This window comes from Plecotus auritus, assembly GCF_963455305.1.
Source record: "Plecotus auritus genome assembly, chromosome: 9".
Taxonomy (NCBI): Eukaryota; Metazoa; Chordata; class Mammalia; order Chiroptera; family Vespertilionidae; genus Plecotus; species Plecotus auritus.
This window is the reverse complement of record NC_137783.1, coordinates 58,576,102-58,594,531: the sequence shown is the minus strand read 5'-3', so window position 1 is coordinate 58,594,531 and position 18,430 is coordinate 58,576,102. Positions and strand designations below refer to the sequence as shown.

Here is an 18,430-nt window from a genome sequence, read left to right as displayed (position 1 = left end):
GATGGAGCCCACAACCTGGGCATGTGCCCTGACTGGAATTGAACTGAGACCTTTTAGTTCGTAGGTTGATGCTCAACCACTGAGCCACAATGGCCAGCTGGCTCTTTGTTTTAAAACTTCTTCAAGATATGGATTTAATTTTAACTGTCCTTTACTGTAGTGTATATGTTCAGTGTAAGTGCACTCACCCATTTGGTTAGTTGTGTTTTCTAATCAGTGATCCTTAGGTTTTTGTTTAAAACATGTAGGCAAATATCAATACTAAACTAATGAATAAACTACATAGATTGTACCTTGTTCATAATTAAACTTACTAAGACGATTGTAATATCCTTACTGGAGTATATGCTAATTATGTTCTAATGTAAGTAGATGGAAATGGTTAGCAATTTACTGAAATAACTTATTATTTTTATCTAGCTAAAATTGAATTTAAAGCTCTCATTTGGTAATTCTCTAATATGCTAGTTGGACAATTGCTTATCACATAGTGGAAACTGGAACTTGACACTTTACTAGTTGGAACCCTTTTTATTCTGGATTCCCTGTGTCCAGTGCTAAGCCTCCACTTTTATATTTCTTATCCTTAAAAGGTCCTGTTCAGTATTGTTCTGGCAGACACTTACCTTCGGCCTTCTCTAGGGGCCAGGCCAGAACCGTAGGCGAGGAGATAGGTGAAGACAGGCTAAGGAAGGTGGTGTGGAGAACTGTAGCTGCATGTCAGTATGGCCGCCCAACCCGGGGTAGGAGATGGGTGAATGGTGATGTGATGGAGCTGGAAATGGAAGAGATGGAATAGGATGAGTTTCAGGTTTGAAGAGAAGGTATGGAAGGGCAGAAAGGTGCTTGGGAAAACAGGGTTGAGTGGGCAGGGGCACCAGGCCATGGGTCACAGCCCAAAGCAGGCCCTGGCCCTGCCATCTCTTGACAGTGCCTCCTGAGCACTCTGGAAATGGGCCTCCTGCTCTGGCTCCTCCTGTGCCATGGTGGGTGGTGAGAGAGGATGCTCTGTTTGTGAGTGCTGAGTATGTGCGACTCAGCAAAGCTAACAGCCACAGTGCACTACACTGAGTGAAAAGTCATTGAAAAGGGACAAGATAATGCGGCCCTGGACCTTGCACGTGAGGATGAGGGACAGAGGCTGCTGGTTTACAAACTGCGCCTCCTTCAGCTTTTTTGTTTGTTTTCAGCTGTGGAAGCTCAATAATAGCTGGCTCAGATGTTTTAGTGGCAGCTGGGTTTCAATAGGTGTGGCTCAGAAAGAATACTGCATTTTTTTAAACACCACATTTGCCTTTTTGTTTGTTTGTGTAGCCAAAAGAAGACCCAGAGAGCATCACTCCTCTTTGAAGACGACGCTGATAGTGGAAGCTCCCTATTTGGCTCTCCTCCCACATCCATTCCTCCTGCAACAACGGTATTTTTAGCCTCTTAGGTTCGGGAAATATCCTCAAAGTGATGTTCCATAAGTAGTGATACTTCCCTGAATCAGTTCCTGAAACCTGACCTGGAGGCTAAGTCTAATGGAGACCCATTTGCGGAGTTTTAGGAAGAGGTCTCTGCTTAGTGGTGTATTGCAGATGAAGTGCACGTATGTGCAAAGCTTAGAGAGGACTCCTCGTGGCAAGCAGCCCATGTGGTGTCAGTGTAGATCTTGGTGTTTAGAGGGGGTGTGTGTGTGGGGGGGGGCACTACTCTGGTTCTGAGGGATTGCCAGGTATAGCGTCAGCTGCGTGGAGTTCTACCTTATACCAGGGTAGTTAAGGCATGAGTTACCTCTTTTAGGGGCATATTTTAAGTGTTAACACTCTGGTCCTGGTTTATATTAATAGCCAGTCATGAAGAAGGATGGAAATTCTGACATGCTACAACATGTGTGAACCTTGAGGACATTATACTGAGTGAAATAAGCCAGTCACAAAAAGACAAGTGCTGTATAATTCCCCTTACACTGGGTACCTGGACCATGGAACAGAAAGTAGAATGGTGGTTGCCAGGGGCTAGGATAGCAGAAGTGGGGAGTTGTTTAATGGGTAACACAGTTCCAGTTTTATAAGATGAAAATACTTGAGGATTGGTTGGATAACAGTGTGCTTATTTTTAACACTGTTGAATGATACACTTAGAAATGGTTAAAATGGTAAATTTTATGTTAAGTGTTTAATACTATAGTTTAAAAAATTTTTTTTAAAGTGTGTGTGGTAAAAAAAAGTTGCCAGTTAGTGGCTCATGGTGGAAATACCCTTCCAGTGATAACATTTAAGTGGCATCACTACCCCAGTCACCTAAGGCAAAACATTTAGCCAGTTTCTTTTGTTTTCTAATATATTTTTATTGATTTCAGAGAGGAAGGGAGAGGGAGAGAGAGATTGAAACATCAATGATGAGAGAATCATTGATCGGCTACCTCCTGCACGCCCCCTACTGGGAATGGAGCCCACAACCCAGGCATGTGCCCTTGACTAGCTAAATTTGAATTTAAAGCTCTTGACTGGAATTGAACCTGGCACCCTTCAATCCACAGGCCGACGCTCTATCCACTAAGCCAAACCAACTAGGGCCATTTAGCCAATCTTGATGTTAGTTATGTCAGGAGTATGAAAGAGTGAAGAAGGTGGCATTATGATGTTTGTTCAGGGAACCTAGCCACACTGGAGTCCTGTTTTGGCCTGTCACTCATCTCTCTCCCACACATTCCCTTAGTGAGTATGTGCACCTAGAACAAAGTGAGGCCAACAGTGGTTATAGCCACCTAGCCATTGCAACCAGTCCCAAAGGGACTCTTAGAACTTCTTCAGCTGGACCCCACGAAGAACACCTTAAACGGTCAGGAATCAGACTGACTCACCACCTGCCAGGAGGGCCTTCAGCCCTAAACCTCAGAGCACTCCAGTTTGGCATGTGTTAGAGGCAGAAAGACATGAAAGACCGGGAAGAAGAGATGACCCCTGGCACTCCTCCCATGTGGGAGCAGCCACGAAATCCGAATGGCAGCTCCTCCCGCTCCCACCACAGGGATGGGCAACCAAATCCCTGACGCCTGTGCCTGCCCACTTGCATCGCTCCTCCTTGGGGCTGCAGTGAAGGAGGGACATGGCAGTATCCTGTTCTACAGGTTGATACTTGGCTCTTCTTCCTTCCCTCTTAAATATTTTTTGTTTAAAGTTTAAGTTACATGGAAATATGTGGGTGCTTTCATAAAGAAGGTCTCCATTCCATATTTCTCCATTGATGTAACCATTGGTAACATTGTGCTGTCAGTTTTTTCAGGCCTGTTTCTAAGCATGTGCATCTTTTAAAAAAATTTAAGAGCATGCTGTACATTTTGGTGCATCTTTTTTCGTCCTGCAGCATATTCGTCATTTTGCTCTTTGCCATTACTATATAGTACTCCACTGTGTCACGATGCCGGGACACGTGCCACTTTTTCTCCTCTGCTGGAGTAATCAGCACTGTTTTCTGCACGTTTGTTAGGGATGTTTCTTCCTACCCCTCTGCCTTGTTGCCTTTAGCCTTGACTATTGAGATAATTTCTTAACTGGCCTCTGTCAGTGCTCCTTCCCTTCATCTATTCTCCTTGCTGTTGCTCTGGTTCTCTTCTTAAAGATAACCGATCCTGCCATCTTCTTGTTATTGTCAGTGCCTTAGCCGAGCCTATTATGCCACCTGTACTCTCATTCTAACTGGACCTATCTTGTCCAGCCTCACCCACATCTACTCAAACCTGAAACCTGACCTGGAGGCTAAGTCTAATGGAGACCCATTTGCGGAGTTTTAGGAAGAGGTCTCTGCTTAGTGGTGTATTGCAGATGAAGTGCACGTACGTGCAAAGCTTGGAGAGAAGGACTCCTCGTGGCAAGCAGCCCATGTGGTGTCAGTGTAGATCTTGGTGTTTAGGATGTGTGTGTGGCGGGGGGGGGGGTTGGGGACGGGAGCTCATCCTGTCCCAGAATACTCCAGAAGAGGATATTGTCTCTTTTGTCTGGAAATAATTCTTCATGTTTTCAGACATAGTATAAATGTTAACTTGTCCTATGAAAGCTCCCCAGACCAGACACATGCCAGTTAACGAATGAGGAACTCTTTCCTAACCACTTTCCCATTGGGTGAGGTTGCACAGCTTTACCAGAAGTGTTGAGCATTGGGGAGCGTGCTTTTTTCCTGGCATAGGTTCTGCAGTGCTTCGAGGTGCTCACAATCCTTTCCTAGAATCGCCTGTACTTGCAGCCCCCTAAATAGGACATCTAGTGGCTCCATGGTTAAAAGAGTTGGGAGATCTGAGTGGTTTTTTTTGTAAATTATAAATAGTAACTTGTACCCCAGATAAATGAGCAATAATCTAATGAATTTTGAAGGATCTGGAAATGTAAAATTGTAAAACCTGTAGTATTAGGATTATTAAATAAGACAAAGGTCAAGGATACACATTGTAAGTAACTGAACAATCTGCATGACTTTTACCATTTATGAAATATAATCACCTTTAGACACAATATTTAAAAGATTTTTTGTTTTGAAATCTTAGAATATTTTAAAGTAAGGTAAATGTGACTGACTTGTAAACCTATCAAGAAAATTAAACTATGACAGAGATGGTCAGCTTATCTTTAGGTAAGTTTAAAACCAATAGATTTGCTCAGCCGGTGTTTTTCAGTGGTTGAGCATTGACCTATGAACCAGGAGGTCACGGTTCAATTCCTGGGCAGGGACACATGCCTGGGTTGTAGGCTCAATCCCCAGTGTGGGGGCATGCAGGAGGCAGCTAATCAATGATTCTCTTTCACCACTGATGTTTCTATCTCTCCCTTCCTCTTTGAAATCATCCTATATAATAAAAGTGTAATATGCTAAGTGTCCGACCAATCAGTCAACCATTTGGTCCACTGCTCAACCAGTCGCTATGACACGCACTGACTACCAGGGGGCATGTGCTCTAATAGCTTGCTGCTGGGGTCTAGCCGATCAGGACTGGGCAAGAGGGCTGGATATACCCTGGAGCCCTCCCATGGTCCCTCCCTGGCCCGCCAGCCAATCTCCAGCCGTCCCTCCCCAGCTGGTTGGCCCCCATTGGCCCTGATTAGGGACTATGGGAGAGAACCCACCCGTGCACGAATTTGTGCACCAGGCCTCTAGTTAAAATATTTTTTTTTAAAAAAATACCACCCAGTAGTTTGGGTAGCATTTTCCTTGGTTTAAAGTTCATTGTTATATGAAGGGAGAATATGTTTCATCATAATTCTCATTTTTTACCCTCATTAACTTGCATCAAAGTTACATGTAGTTTTCGGTGAATCCATATCCACAAAATTTTAAAAAATTATTTCAGTTTTGCCTTATCTCTTCTGAAACTCTTGTGGGTTTCCAGTTTTTTATTCAAGTTCAAATGATTATGCATTTTAAGAATCTCTTCCTAACAATAATTAAAAATCTTCTTACCCTTTTATTCCTACTTTATTCATAATTTTGCTTATCTTAGTAATATTCTTCTGTAGTTTCCAAATCTGTCTTCTTAACTTCGTTTAGCTACTGCTTCAAAGCTCACCACCTCATTCCATCTAGTCCAGTGGTGTGATATGTTACAGTTTTTTCTCAAAAATTTCTGATGTGACTTGCCCTGAGAATACTGATCACTCTAGTCAAGTCACATAACCTCAGTTTCCTGATCTCTGAAGTTCCTGCCTCCAGGTAATGGACAGATGAGAGGCAGGGCAGAGTGCTTGCAGACTTGTGTAGAGCCCCTGCCTGATGTAAAATACCATGACTGATATTACACTGTATGATTCTTTCAAGTAAATGGAAAAAAAGACGTGTGATAGCTATTAATGTAAATTAAGACGAAAGCAAGGGCTAGAGATATAAGTAATATATATATGTGTGTGTATATATATATGTTTTAAAGATATATTTTTATTGATTTCAGAGAGGAAAAGAAAGGGAGAGATAGAAACATCAGTGATGAGAGAGAATTATTGATTGGCTGCCTCCTGCATGCCCCACTCACTGGGGATGGAGCCTGCAACCTGGGCATGTGCCCTGACCGGGAATCGAATCATGACCTTCTGGTTCATAGGTTGGTGCTCAACCATTGAGCCATTCTGGCTGGGCTGTATTCTTGTCTACGAAGCAGCTGATACTTAACTGAAGAGAACAGGAAACCTTGAAAGATGAGGATTTGCCGCCCTAACCGGTTTGGCTTAGTGGATAAGAGCATTGGCCTATGGACTCAAGGGTCCCAGGTTTGATTTTGGTCAAGGGGATGTACCTTGGTTGCGGGCACATAACCAGTAGGGAGTGTGCAGGAGGCAGCTGGTCGATGTTTCTCTCTCATCGATGTTTCTAACTCTCTATCCCTCTCCCTTTCTCTCTGTAAAAAATTAATAAAATATATTTTAAAAAAAGAAAGAAAGATGAGGATTTGCCACTATAGACTGTGAGGAGCAGGTGTAGCATGTGAAAGTTTGCAACAGGTTTAAAGAAAAGTGAGGACTGATGGGGTGCAGATGAGTAAAGGTATATAATGTGTGTCAGTTCATTGTCATATTTAGCATTTGCTTAATGCAAATGGTACAGGTCTCGGGTGGGAGATGAAATAATCCAGTGTTTTAGTTTAGCATGACAGCTCTGGAAGGTGTTACGCAGCTGAAATGTGATAGGAGGGAGGCAGAAAGGAGACTGGTAGTTGTCTTAGTGGCAGAGGTAAGGATCTAAGCGATTGCAGGACGATGTGGTAGCAGAAACTCCGAGGTGCCATGTCTGCAAGCCTGGGGCAGTGGTGTTTATTTCTTCTCTTGCATGTGCCCCCTTCACTGTCCTGTCCAGGGTTCTTTGGAACTCTCGAGATAGAAATCGAGGGAGTGCACCACAAAAATAGTGCTCAGGAGAGAGGTTTATTACAAAGCCCCAGCACTCTAGGGAAGCAGCACCCAGGGGGAGAAAGGAAGTGCTGCTGCTGCTGAACAGGGCCCGGTTCAAGCCCAGGGAACCATTTTAAAGAAGTAGAAGCAAGAAAGATGACATCGGAGCATCATGTCTGAGTATGTGCAGGCAGGGACTCTCTGGCGCCTGAGAAGTGGAACTACATGATTCTTCATGATTTGCATGTCTCATTAGCTTGTTAAATCTCCACTGAGGGGTGTGTTTTTTAGCATTTAAATGAGGGAGGGTTAGGGAAAGGACAGTCTCTCTTGTTAGGCGCATGTGTGAGCAAAGGGAATACAGTTGAAGCCTACCAAGTAAATGTGGAGACAGCAGTGCCCTTCAGGCTGGTTGCCAATTGGCTGTAAGGAAAAGGGAAGGCATTGGGGGCAATTGACGGGTTTCTGGCTTCCTGCCAGCTGGGCCCAGGGGGTAGCCTGTCTTGCTGTCTCTTCCACCAGAGGGCTGTGGTTTCAGCTTGTTCTGTACATTGCAATGATAGCACACTTTTCTTTTTTTTTTGTTTTTGAGTGTTAACCTAAAAATAAAAGGCGAAAGTGAGAGGCGGCAAGCATTTATTTGCGATTCAAAAGAATAACTCTTCAGGAAGTATTGATTCAGGCCGAAACCCAAAGGGCAATGGGGTATTTACGAGAAAGGGAAGGGGAACCGTTACATGAATAGAAGGAAGGAGTTTCTATGGTGTTAATAAGCTAAGGAAGGAATTTATCTAGGTGCAGATAAGCTCAGATAGTGATGCTAATTATAAAGACTGTTGTTTAGATTTCAGTCCTAGTTGTAATCTCTGCTTGCTTGTTATTTTTGCAAATAGTTGTTTGGGATTCCCTGCTGCTGTAGGCCCATCCAAAGGTCATTTTTCCCAAGCCTCTCCCATCCCCTCCCCAGGGATGAGGAGTAAGATGTGCAAGGCAGTCCCTCTGGGATGGTAGCGCTACTCCATTTCCAAGTGTTCCTGTTGATACTATTTTTCATGAGGATGTCATTTACTCATCTTTTGGTAGAAAAAAGAGACTGTCCCTGAGGTACCACCTTTGCTGTTCAGCGATGAAGAAGAGAAGGAGGTACAACTTGGAGAGAAGCCTGTGGACAAGAAGGTTGAGAGTGCCAAAGAGGTGTCAGAATTTGGGAGCACTCATGTGGTTGAGGAGCCAGAAAAGGTGGACTTTTTTCTTGTATATTCCAATAGTTGGTCTTATATTCTTGTAATAACACACGCGCGTGCGCGCGCACACACACACGCGCGCGCGCGCACACATATGCCCTTACATTTTCCTACTACAGAAAATGAATGGCCCATTGGTCAAAAGTGTGAAAACACTGGAAAGTATAAAGCAGAAAATCTCTGGTCCCAGCCTTCAGGAGCCCTTCAGCGTTGCTCGGCTTTCGGACTCTTTGAGGCATGCATGCACACAGGATGTGCCCTGTCGTTTTGTGCCAGTGTCCACTCTGCCTTTCTCCCTCCAGGGTGTTCTTCCACGTCTTATTTTTCATGCTGGCTTTCTCTCTGCATGTCTGCTCTTTCTGACTTGTTCCCTTTTCTATTATCCCCAGTTCCCTTCCAGTCCCCACCTGTACTTCAGATGACTGTCTTAAGAAGATTTTAGTTTACTCTATTTTTTCCCATTTAGTTGATGTTGGCTGTGAATTAAAGTGAAATTTGTTTTTCTTCTAAAACATGAGCTCTCTTTTTCTGGATCTGTCATTTCCTGCAGGAGAGGCCTGTGGATAAGGCTACTGGCTGTAGCTGGAAATCTGCAATTGCCGCCAGTCTCTGTATGCCTTTCCCTTTTTTCTATCCTCTGTGTGTTCAACTCTTAGATTTGGGTCAGTGCATGTGCAGGAGGCAACCAATCAATGTGTCTCCCTTCTAGGGCCTGTGTGAAGAACGCCCCGTACACTTTTCCTCTGGAGGCTCCTGGGCTGCAGCAGGACTGAGTCATCGGTTAACATTCTCTTCCTGTGATTTCAGTGTGGCCCTCTCTGTGTTCCTGCAATCCCTGAGTTACTCTAGTCACAGCCCATTCCACACTTCAACTCTAACTGCTTGTTGTACTACTGTCTCCCTTGCTTGCATATGAACTCCTTGAGTATTGGGGCCAGGTTTGTTTTGTTCACCATTATATCTGCAGTACTTAGCGTATTACCTTGCACATAGTAGTCACTTTACAAATTACACATTTCTTCAAAGAAGCATAATCTTTCACAGTTGAACCACTCTGAAACTAGGATGCACCACACAGTAAAAGGCATGTTTAATTGGGAGTTTTTTTCTTTCTTGGCGGTTCATACAGTAATAATGGTTCTTACAATCAATTGTCACTTACCTGAAATGTGGTACTTGTTGAATGAATAGAATAAATGTTTAATTTTAGCATTATTTTAGAGATTCTTCTAATTGCATACAGTGTGAGTCTTCTATAATTTAACTGTCTAATTTTGTCAATTAGGTTTTTCCTTGAGACTTGTGTGTTAGGTAAATATTAGGAAATACATGATCCACTTCTAATGGTTGGTATTTGTGTTATCTCTATGACTTAGAAGTTATTAATAGCTCTTGAGCAACCTATGTGGATCAGGGTAATAACTGGCATATATCTCTTGGTAGGAATGAGGAACCCGGATTTTAAAATGATTGAAAAAATTATCTTTGGCTATAAATTATCTGCACAAGACTCTTCATTGGAGCAGCTGGTTGAGAATTGGCCTTAATGTTTTATTACCTGGGAGTAGATGTGATGAGCTGCAGTGCCCTGAAACATGTAAATGTGGCCGTTATTAGATTAATGAGGAGCTTGGAAGGCCCCAGAAATGCAAATAACTTATTTGCATTTCCAAGTCTTACTTATATTTTTCCTTATTATTTCCATTTTTCAGGAAGGGCCTTTGACTGTATCTACTCAGGAAGCAGTCAAGCATTCTGATTTATTTTCTTCATCATCCCAGGACAAAGGAACCAAAAGTAGAACCAAAACTGTTCTTAGCTTATTTGATGAGGAAGAGGATAAACCAGAAGATCAGTGTGGCATCCAGTCTCTAAAGAAAGAAGTAGGGAAGGTGAGCAGAAGCAGCAAAGGCTCAAGGCTTTAGAAGGATAGAAGAATCTTATTTTCATGGTATCAAGCCTGTCATGTGAGTTGCTGAAGAATTGAGGGTTCCAATTTCTCCACATCCTCACCAGTACTTCTGCTATATATTTTTAAAAATATTTTATTGATTTTTCTTACCTGAGAATATTTTTCCATTGATTTTTAGAGAGAGTGGAAGTGAAGGAGAGAGAGAAACATGGATGTGAGAGAGACATATCGATTGGTTGTCTCCCACACAGGCCCAGACAAGAGACGGGATGAAACCAGCAACCAAGGTACGTGCCCCTGACTGGAATTGAACCCGGGACCCTTCAGTCTGCGGGCCGATGCTCTATCCACTGAGCCAAACCGGGTAGGGCACTATATTTCTTCTAGTCTCTGTTATTGTGGCTGATTTTGGACTGTAATTTTTTTTTTTAAGTTATGAAAATTGTAGTCTTAATTTCTGTGTTACACTGTTTTTTATGTATAATCAATAATAATAATTACTAACTTTAAACAAAAACTTTTGGGGGTGGTTAATCCTCACCCACGGGTATATCTTTTGTTTCCATTGATTTTTAGAGAGAGTGGAAGGGAGGGAGGGAGGATGAAGTGAGAGAGAGAAAATCGATGTGATAGAGACACATTGATTGGTTGCCTCCTGCACATGCCCTGACCCAGGCCAGGGTCTGGCCTACAACCCAGGAATATGCCTTTGACCTGGAATTGAATCCGGACCCTGTAGTCTGTAGGCCAGTGCTCTAACCACTGATCAATCAGGCCAGGCCTTATTAGTTAATTTTTAATATGACCCATTTTGTCAGGAGTGAGTTTTTTTGTTTTAATTTGTGGATGTGATACTAAAGAAAGAGGGGAGGATTTTAGAATCTGGGGCATTGTAATGTCAAACCAAGTAATGTACATAGTAACTTTCAATGTCAGACATCCCAGCAAACAAAAAGAACTTGTTTGGAATCTGAAGGCAGTGGGCTAGGAGGTGGATGGGAATAGGGGCAGATTGGCTGGTTATACCTGTGCCAGGACTTTGGACTAAGATGCTGACAGGTTAGGTATATGTGCTTGACCACTCTGTGGTTTCTGGTTTTAAGTCAGCTGCTGTCTCTTCGTCCCTTTGGCAATGAGATGGAGAGAACTTATTTAATTTTTGTGTTTTCACCCCTAAAATTTTTCTCACTATGGAACTAATAGATTGTTTTTTATGTAATAAGTTCAGATACTACACAAAAGTTGAAAGAGGATCTTTACAGATTACGTATCTGTTATCTGTATTTATATATTCTCAACTATTTTTGGTAGCTGCATAGTATTCCATTATGTGAATTGTCATTCCCTTTCTGATTGACACTTAGGCTGTGTTCAGCCTTTAGCTATTGTAAACAAAGCCACAGGAAGTATCTTTGTTGTTCCATTTTTGTAATTGTGTGTGATTTCATTGAGAGAAATCCTTAGAAGCCTAAACACACACCCTCTTCCCTCTTTCCCCAGAGTCCCGACCCTGATGCCCACCCCAAGAGCACAGGTGTCTTCCAGGATGAAGAGCTCCTTTTTAGTCACAAGCTGCAGAAGGACAACGACCCCGATGTGGATCTCTTCTCCGGCACCAAAAATACCAGGGTCAGTGCCAAATGGTTCTGCACATCATGGCTGTGGTATTGTATTGGGTACTGTCTCAGCAACTCACCTAGCTCTCTTTGTAAGTTGTTTTGGTTTGGATATTGAATTTGAGTTTCGTCTGTTCTAGTTGCTAGAGCCAAGTGTTGGGAGCCTCTTTGGGGATGATGAAGATGATGACCTTTTCAGTTCTGCCAAGTCCCAGCCTTTGGTACCAGCCTTTTGTTCTCAATACTGGGATGTGTGGGAAGGCTTCTGGGAAAAGAAATTAATGTCTAGTTACTGGATTAAGAAAAGACTCAGAGAATTGTGGGTCTTCGTAATAAATGCATGGCAAATGATGTGCTGATGATAGTGTTGGTGGTGTCCCCATCTCCTGTTCCCTAGCTAACATGAAAACATTAACCCAGGCTCTTTTATTACAAATTTGTTTGATTTTTAAGTTTGTTGAAAGGTCAGTGCATACAATACAGTTACTAAATATTCCTGCTTTTCAGGTGCAAAGCTTTAAATCTGAGTGTTAGTCTGTATGTGTCATTTGCCCCTGTCCCAGTAGATATTGTAAGTACTTTTTTCTTTTTATCACAGAGCGGACTCGTGAGAAAGTCACAGTCTTTAAAATGCTATTTCTGAAATGCTGCCTTTGAGTTAGTTCAGCTTTCATTTGAGAAAAGAAGCCACATTCTTCTATTGCATTATGACTTTTCTTTCAAATGACTAAGCTGCTTGGCAGACTTCTAGTATTCTTTTTCATTTTAAGGTATCAGAAAAGAAGAGGGTAGTGAAAAAAGATCACTCTGTTTCCTCTTTCAAGAACCAGAAACATCCTGAATCACCTCAAGGTATCAAAGAAAAAAGACTATGGAAACCAGAAACCGCTCAGGTTAGAACTGATCGCTTTAAGGACTTTGAGCTCTTGTTTGCATCCCAGTCCAGATGAACTTCATTCTACTGAGCCAAGGGGGTGCCGAGTGCTCTTAATTAGGGAGGAAATAGCATCTAAGACTACTTCTCTTTCTTTATTGTATTTTTTCATCCTTGCTCATCCCTCTTCATCCCATAGTCCAGTCCATGAATCCATACTTATTATTGTTATTTTTGTAATACCTCCAAATTCTAGTCTAAGATGGAGTTAAGGTGGGGTTAAGAATCTTTTCCCCAGTAGGACCCCTATTTCTCCCTTTGGGCTACCTTAGAGTAGAATTACATTTGAATAAAATATATGTTGCATCAGTTTCTTGGTTCCCCCTCATGTTACCTCCTGTGAGGTCCTTGCTGTTAGGTCTCTGTCCTCAGCCATCTTCCCTATGGGGGGCCTCCTGAGAAGAGGCCAGGACTGGATGGGGAGTTCTGCTTCTGGCTCACCACTGTCCCTGGGTGTCTACTGAGACCTCAGCGTGCTGAGCTGTGAAACAAGGACTAGCACATCTCCAGTGCCTCCTCCCAGGTCTCAGCCTCTTTTGCTTCCAGAAGCAGTGCCTCAGGCTGTGGGTGAATGTCTGTGTGCTTTGTCATCTTTGTGTGGGATAACTAGCATGTAATTTTGCCAACTGGTCAGGTTTGGATGCTCTGGTTCTCATGCATCTTATTCATGATCTGTCTCCCTTTACTCCATGTAGTCTGACAGCCTGTCACTTACAATGGATGACGGGTTATAATGGAAGTAATGCTAGTGAAATGTTGTGAGGCCCCAGGAGAGATCGGAATGCCCTTCCCATTGGAGAGTTACAGAAAGCGATGGCTTAGCTCCAGCACAGATTTCTTTACAGGCATAAACGTAATCCAAGAGACACTATTCTTTCTATTTCCCAAATGGATTTTTAACTGACTGTAATTTCACACAGGACTCACCAGGTCCAGCTCCATTTAAAACCAAAGAGCCATCCCCTCGGATCTGGAAAATACAAGTAATTATAACATGTCTGGAATCTTCATCGCCCACCCTGTGGCGTCCGTACACTTTCTTGGTTTTTTACTTTTGTCAGCTGCTGCAGGTGTTATCTCTTCCCCACTCTCCAGTCATTGCTTTTGTGTGCTGCATCTGTAACAGCTTTTCTTTGGCCCAGTGGTGGGCACAGGTGTATAACGTTCTGTTTAATCCTAAGACTTGATAAGGGATTTGCATTTCTCCTCTCATATTATTCGTTATGTACACTTGAGTCTCTCGCCATGTGTCACAGTAATAGTAATGGACTGCTGTGTTTAAGAAAATATATGAGTAAGTTTTATTTTTCTTCTTTAGGCAAATTTAGCGATTAACCCAGCAGCCCTGCTGCCTGCAGCGGCTCCCCAGATCTCTGGAACGCATTCTGTTTTGCCAGAATTGGCTTTTCCTTCGTCTGACCCTGGGAGAATACAGAGTCTGGAAACTATACCCACTCTTCCTGGGAGTGGGGAGGCTGGCGTGAGTTTTGATGTTCCAGCTCAGGCCGACACCTTACACAGTGCAAACAAGGTGATGAAGCTGCCTGTGCTTGCTTGCTTTTTTCTTAGCCAAACAGCTTGTATGTTTCTTTCTAGTTCATCAGTTACACACAATAGGCCAATTTTCCATTTGGAAGAGTCACCTCATCCTTCCTTCAGCCTCTGTCGTCCTTCCACCTCCCTAATTCTGCATCCACTTTTCTACTGCCCGCATTTGTTACATTTACATTCTGCTCAGTAGCCACAGCGAAATCCGCTACCTCCCACTTGTTCTTGCATTGCTACCAGAGGTCTAAGCATGGAGCAGACTGTGTCCCTCCTCTGCTGGAGGACATTAGAGCTCCTTGGATGGGTAGTAAAGCTTTTCTAGTCTGTGCTAACTGGAGCTTCCAGTTTCCCCACCACTCACCCCACACTGCCTGCCTAAACTCCAGTCACTCCAGGCACCGTTCTCTGAATACACTCCCCCCCAGCTGCCATCAGTTGGGGCTGCACCCTCTTTGACAGCTCTGCTCAGACTTAACTGCTTTTGTGATGTTTCTCTCCTGCCTTGTGTCCCAAGCTCCCTCCTCGGAGATCCCCAGCTAGTGCAGGCCTGCCATACTCTTCCACAGGACTGTGGACTTATGCTGGGTGGATTGTGCACTCTGAGGTTTTGCTTTCATTTGAGTTGGTTCTCTTTTTTTCTATCTAGTTTTCTTCCTTCTCCAGAAGGCCTTAGCTGATCTCTGAGTAAGTGACAGTACCTGGATAACTCTGGCAGATACATTCATTTCAGGTGTTTCCAAACCGGTTTTCCTTGTGAAAAATAAAACACCCTTTTGTTATGTGTTTTAGCTTTCATTTTGGTTAGGTTTAAATGGCTACTTCTTCAAATCATTTGTTAAATTTCCTTGAAATAGGCAAACACAGTCAAGTACTTACTTTGCCCAAAGTAGCTTATACATTCTCAAAATGAGTTGATTGTATATTTTGGAAAATAACACAAATACTGCCATTATTATCATAGCTGATTAATATTTTGAAGTTATATTAAGAGTTCTGATTTCTAAGCCACTTAAAAAAAAATCTTTATTGTTGAAAGTATTACATATGTCCCCTTTTTTCTCCCATTGACACCTTATAGCCTGCCCCTGCCCCTCATCACAGGCCCCCACCACCCTATTGTCTGTGTACAATGGGTTATTCATATATGCATACAAGTTCTTTGGTTGATCTCTTTAAGCCACTTTTAAAAAATATATATTTTTTTATTGATTTCAGAGAGTAAGGGAGAGAAACATCAAAGATGAGAATCACTGATTGTAAACCACATTCTTTTTTTTTTAATTCTTATTTTTGAAAGTATTACATATATCTCTTTTATCCCCCATTGACCTCTCCCAACTTGCTCTCACCCCCCCCCCCCCCATTAGCTGTGTCCATTGGTTATGCTTATATGCATGCATATAGGTCCTTTGGTTGATCTCTTTGCCCCCACCCCTTGCCTTCCCTCTGTGATTTGCCAGTCTGTTCGATGCTTCTATGTCTCTGGATCTATTTTTATTCATCAGTTTACTGATACGTTGTTCATTATATTTCACAAATGAGTGAGATCATGTAAGACTTACCTTTCTCCAACTGGTAAGCCACTTTTTTGGTAAGCCACTTTTTAAATGTAAAGTATTTATCAGTTGAATTTATTTTTTGTTAATTTGAAGAAAAGAGCACCTTATATTATCTCTTTATTTTTTGGTATCTCCCTGCTCTTGCAGTGTGATTTTAGTTTAGTCCCTAGTAAAGGTTAGTGCCAGAAATTCTCCTGTTCTTTCTTGTTTTGAAATAAATCCACAGGCTGAGTAGGGACTAGGAAGGATTATGGGACACAGAACACCAACATTTCTGTCCGTGTTCAATGGCAGATGAAGCCTTTTGTATGAAATTGAATAGAAATTGCCTTCAAAAGACTAAAAAATGGGGAGTAGTGAAGGATAAAAATGACTTAATTTTGGAGTATTAAGAGCTATTAGACTTCTGGAAATCTTAAGAAATAACCTCTTCTGTATCTTAGATAATACCTTGATTGAGGTAGAGTTGCAGATTATTTGCTATGTTAGCGTTGGACACTTTTTTTTTTTTTATCACTAGATCAACATGTGGTCTTTTGTCCTTACAGAGCCGGGTCAAAATGAGAGGGAAGCGCAGGCCACAGACCCGTGCAGCTCGACGGTTGGCTGCCCAGGAATCCAGTGAGGCTGAGGACATGAGTGTCCCAGGAGGATCCATTGCACAGTTGTCAGATGGTGCCATTCCCCCAGCAGGCTATCAGCCACAGCCCAGGGCAGCTGGTGGAAAAGACAGCTCTGAGGAGGTCGTGGCAGCTGCCACTTTGACTTGGACAGGTGGTCTGGTGCCTGGAGTGGACAGAAGCCCCTCTGGTAAATCTCCGGGTCAGCCTCTTGGGGGTGACCTTTTTGATTCTGGAGATATCTTTTCCAAGGCCACTGAAGCTCAGCCCACGGGAAGCAGAAAAGCCAAGGCAAAGGCAGCAGGGAGCCCCGCCAGCCTGCGAGGGGGGAGGAGAGAAAAGAGCCCCATGTGTCCAGCTCTGGCTGAGGCAGGTAGTGATGACGACCTCTTTCAGTCTGCTAAAACAAAGCCAGCCAAGGAAGCAAGTCCCTTTCCTCTCCTGGAAGACGAGGACTCTCTCTTTCCAGATCGGAAAGGCAAGAGGAATGAGTCAAAATCCAGTGGTCAGCAAGCTGCCGTCTCAAAAGCACAAGATATTTTTGAGGTAATCCTATATAATAAAAGAGCAATATGCAAATTAACCACCACTGCTACACCCACAAACCACGCCCACCAGCCAATCAGGAATGAATATGCAAATAAACCCAATCAAGCTGGCTGCGGCCACAGAGAGCAGGAGTGAGGCTTGGGTTTCCCTGGAGATGGAGGAAGCCAAGCTTTCTGCCTGCCCTTGCCGGCCTAGGCCTCCACTCAAGGCTACAAAGTTTCAATGATAGAAGATACATAAAACCAAACAGAAATGGCGGCAGCCAACTGGAAAGAGCAGGAGGCTAGGGTTGCCCCCGGTGATGGAGGAAGCCAAGCTTTCCGCACACCCTGGCCGGCCCAGGCCTCCACTTAAGGCTACAAAGTTTCAATTATAGAAGATACATAAATCCCCCCAAAAATGGCTGCTGCCACGGAGTAAGCAGAAGGCTTGGCTCCGCTCCAGGCTACAAAGTTTCAATTGTAGAAGATAAGTAAACCCCAGATACCAGGGCCTCTGCTTGGGTCGCCAGGGGGCAAACCACCACAGGCCCCTCGCCCAGGCCACCTCACGTCCCAAGGGAACCCCCACCCTGATCCGGGACACCCTTCAGGGCAAACCAGCTGGCCCCCACCCGTGTACCAGGCCTCTATCCTATCTAATAAAAGAGTAATATGCAGATTGACCATCACTCCAACACACCAGATGGCTGCCCCCATGTGGTCAAAGATCCTGCCCCCATGTGGACACAAGATGGCCATCACAAGATGGCCAGCAAGGGAGGGCAGTTGGGAGGGACTAGGCCTGCAAGGGAGGGCAGTTGGGGGCGATCAAGCCTGCAGGGGAGGGCAGTTAGGGGTGACCAAGCCAGCAGAGGAGGGAAGTTGGGGGCAACCAGGCCTGCAGGGAAAGGCAGCTGGGAGGGACCCAGGCCTGCAGGGGAGAGCAGTTGGGGGGGACCAGGCTTGCAGGGGAGGGCAGTTAGGGGTGACCAGGCCTGTAGGGGAGGGGAGTTAGGAGCAAACAGGCTGGCACGGGAGCAGTTAGGCATGAATCAGGCTGGCAGGGGAGTGGTTAGGGCAGGGGTGGGCAAACTTTTTGACTCGAGGGCCACAATGGGTTCTTAAACTGGACTGGAGGGCCGGAACAAAAGCATGGATGGAGTGTTTGTGTGAACTAATATAAATTCAAAGTAAAGGAGCAGAGGGGAGAGCAAGAGAACCAGATAGAACAGCCGGATCTGGCCCGCAGGCCGTAGTTTGCCCACAGCTGGGTTAGGGGGTGATCAGGCTGGCAGGCAGAAGCGGTTAGGGGCAATCAGGAAGGCAGGCAGGCAAGCAGTTGGGACCCAGCAGTCCTGGATTGTGAGAGGGATCCCAGATTGCAGAGGGTGCAGGCTGGGCTGAGGGACACCCCCCTCCCCCGTGCACGAATTTCGTGCACCAGGCCTCTAGTAGGATGTAACAATATGTTTTCATGCCTGGTTCTAGATGAAGGAAAATACCAGTTGGCTCATTTGAGCTATAGATTACATAGGGTTTGTTTGTTGCTACCCAGTATCTGCTTGCTTAGTGATTATAATTATGTTCCCTTATTAATAACTCTGAAACTTACT

General features: G+C 43.9%; 1 protein-coding gene across 22 annotated transcripts in view; it reads left to right on the top strand.

Moving 5' to 3' along the window:
- The window catches only part of LOC308234133 (WASH complex subunit 2A-like), an 84,407-nt gene that overhangs the window by 63,660 nt on the left and 2,317 nt on the right, over positions 1-18,430 (top strand). For 4 of the 22 annotated variants that reach the window (XM_080641412.1, XM_080641417.1, XM_080641401.1 and 1 more), the window contains 9 exons: positions 1,315-1,417; positions 7,938-8,093; positions 9,811-9,990; positions 11,511-11,639; positions 11,767-11,847; positions 12,397-12,519; positions 13,481-13,543; positions 13,879-14,091; positions 16,216-16,833. In XM_080641412.1, coding sequence (XP_080497538.1) covers positions 1,315-1,417; positions 7,938-8,093; positions 9,811-9,990; positions 11,511-11,639; positions 11,767-11,847; positions 12,397-12,519; positions 13,481-13,543; positions 13,879-14,091; positions 16,216-16,833 — 1,666 coding nt within the window. The remainder of the gene's footprint in view (positions 1-1,314; positions 1,418-7,937; positions 8,094-9,810; positions 9,991-11,510; positions 11,640-11,766; positions 11,848-12,396; positions 12,520-13,480; positions 13,544-13,878; positions 14,092-16,215; positions 16,834-18,430) is intronic. The other 18 variants (XM_080641403.1, XM_080641416.1, XM_080641402.1 and 15 more) reach the window with 14 other exon arrangements.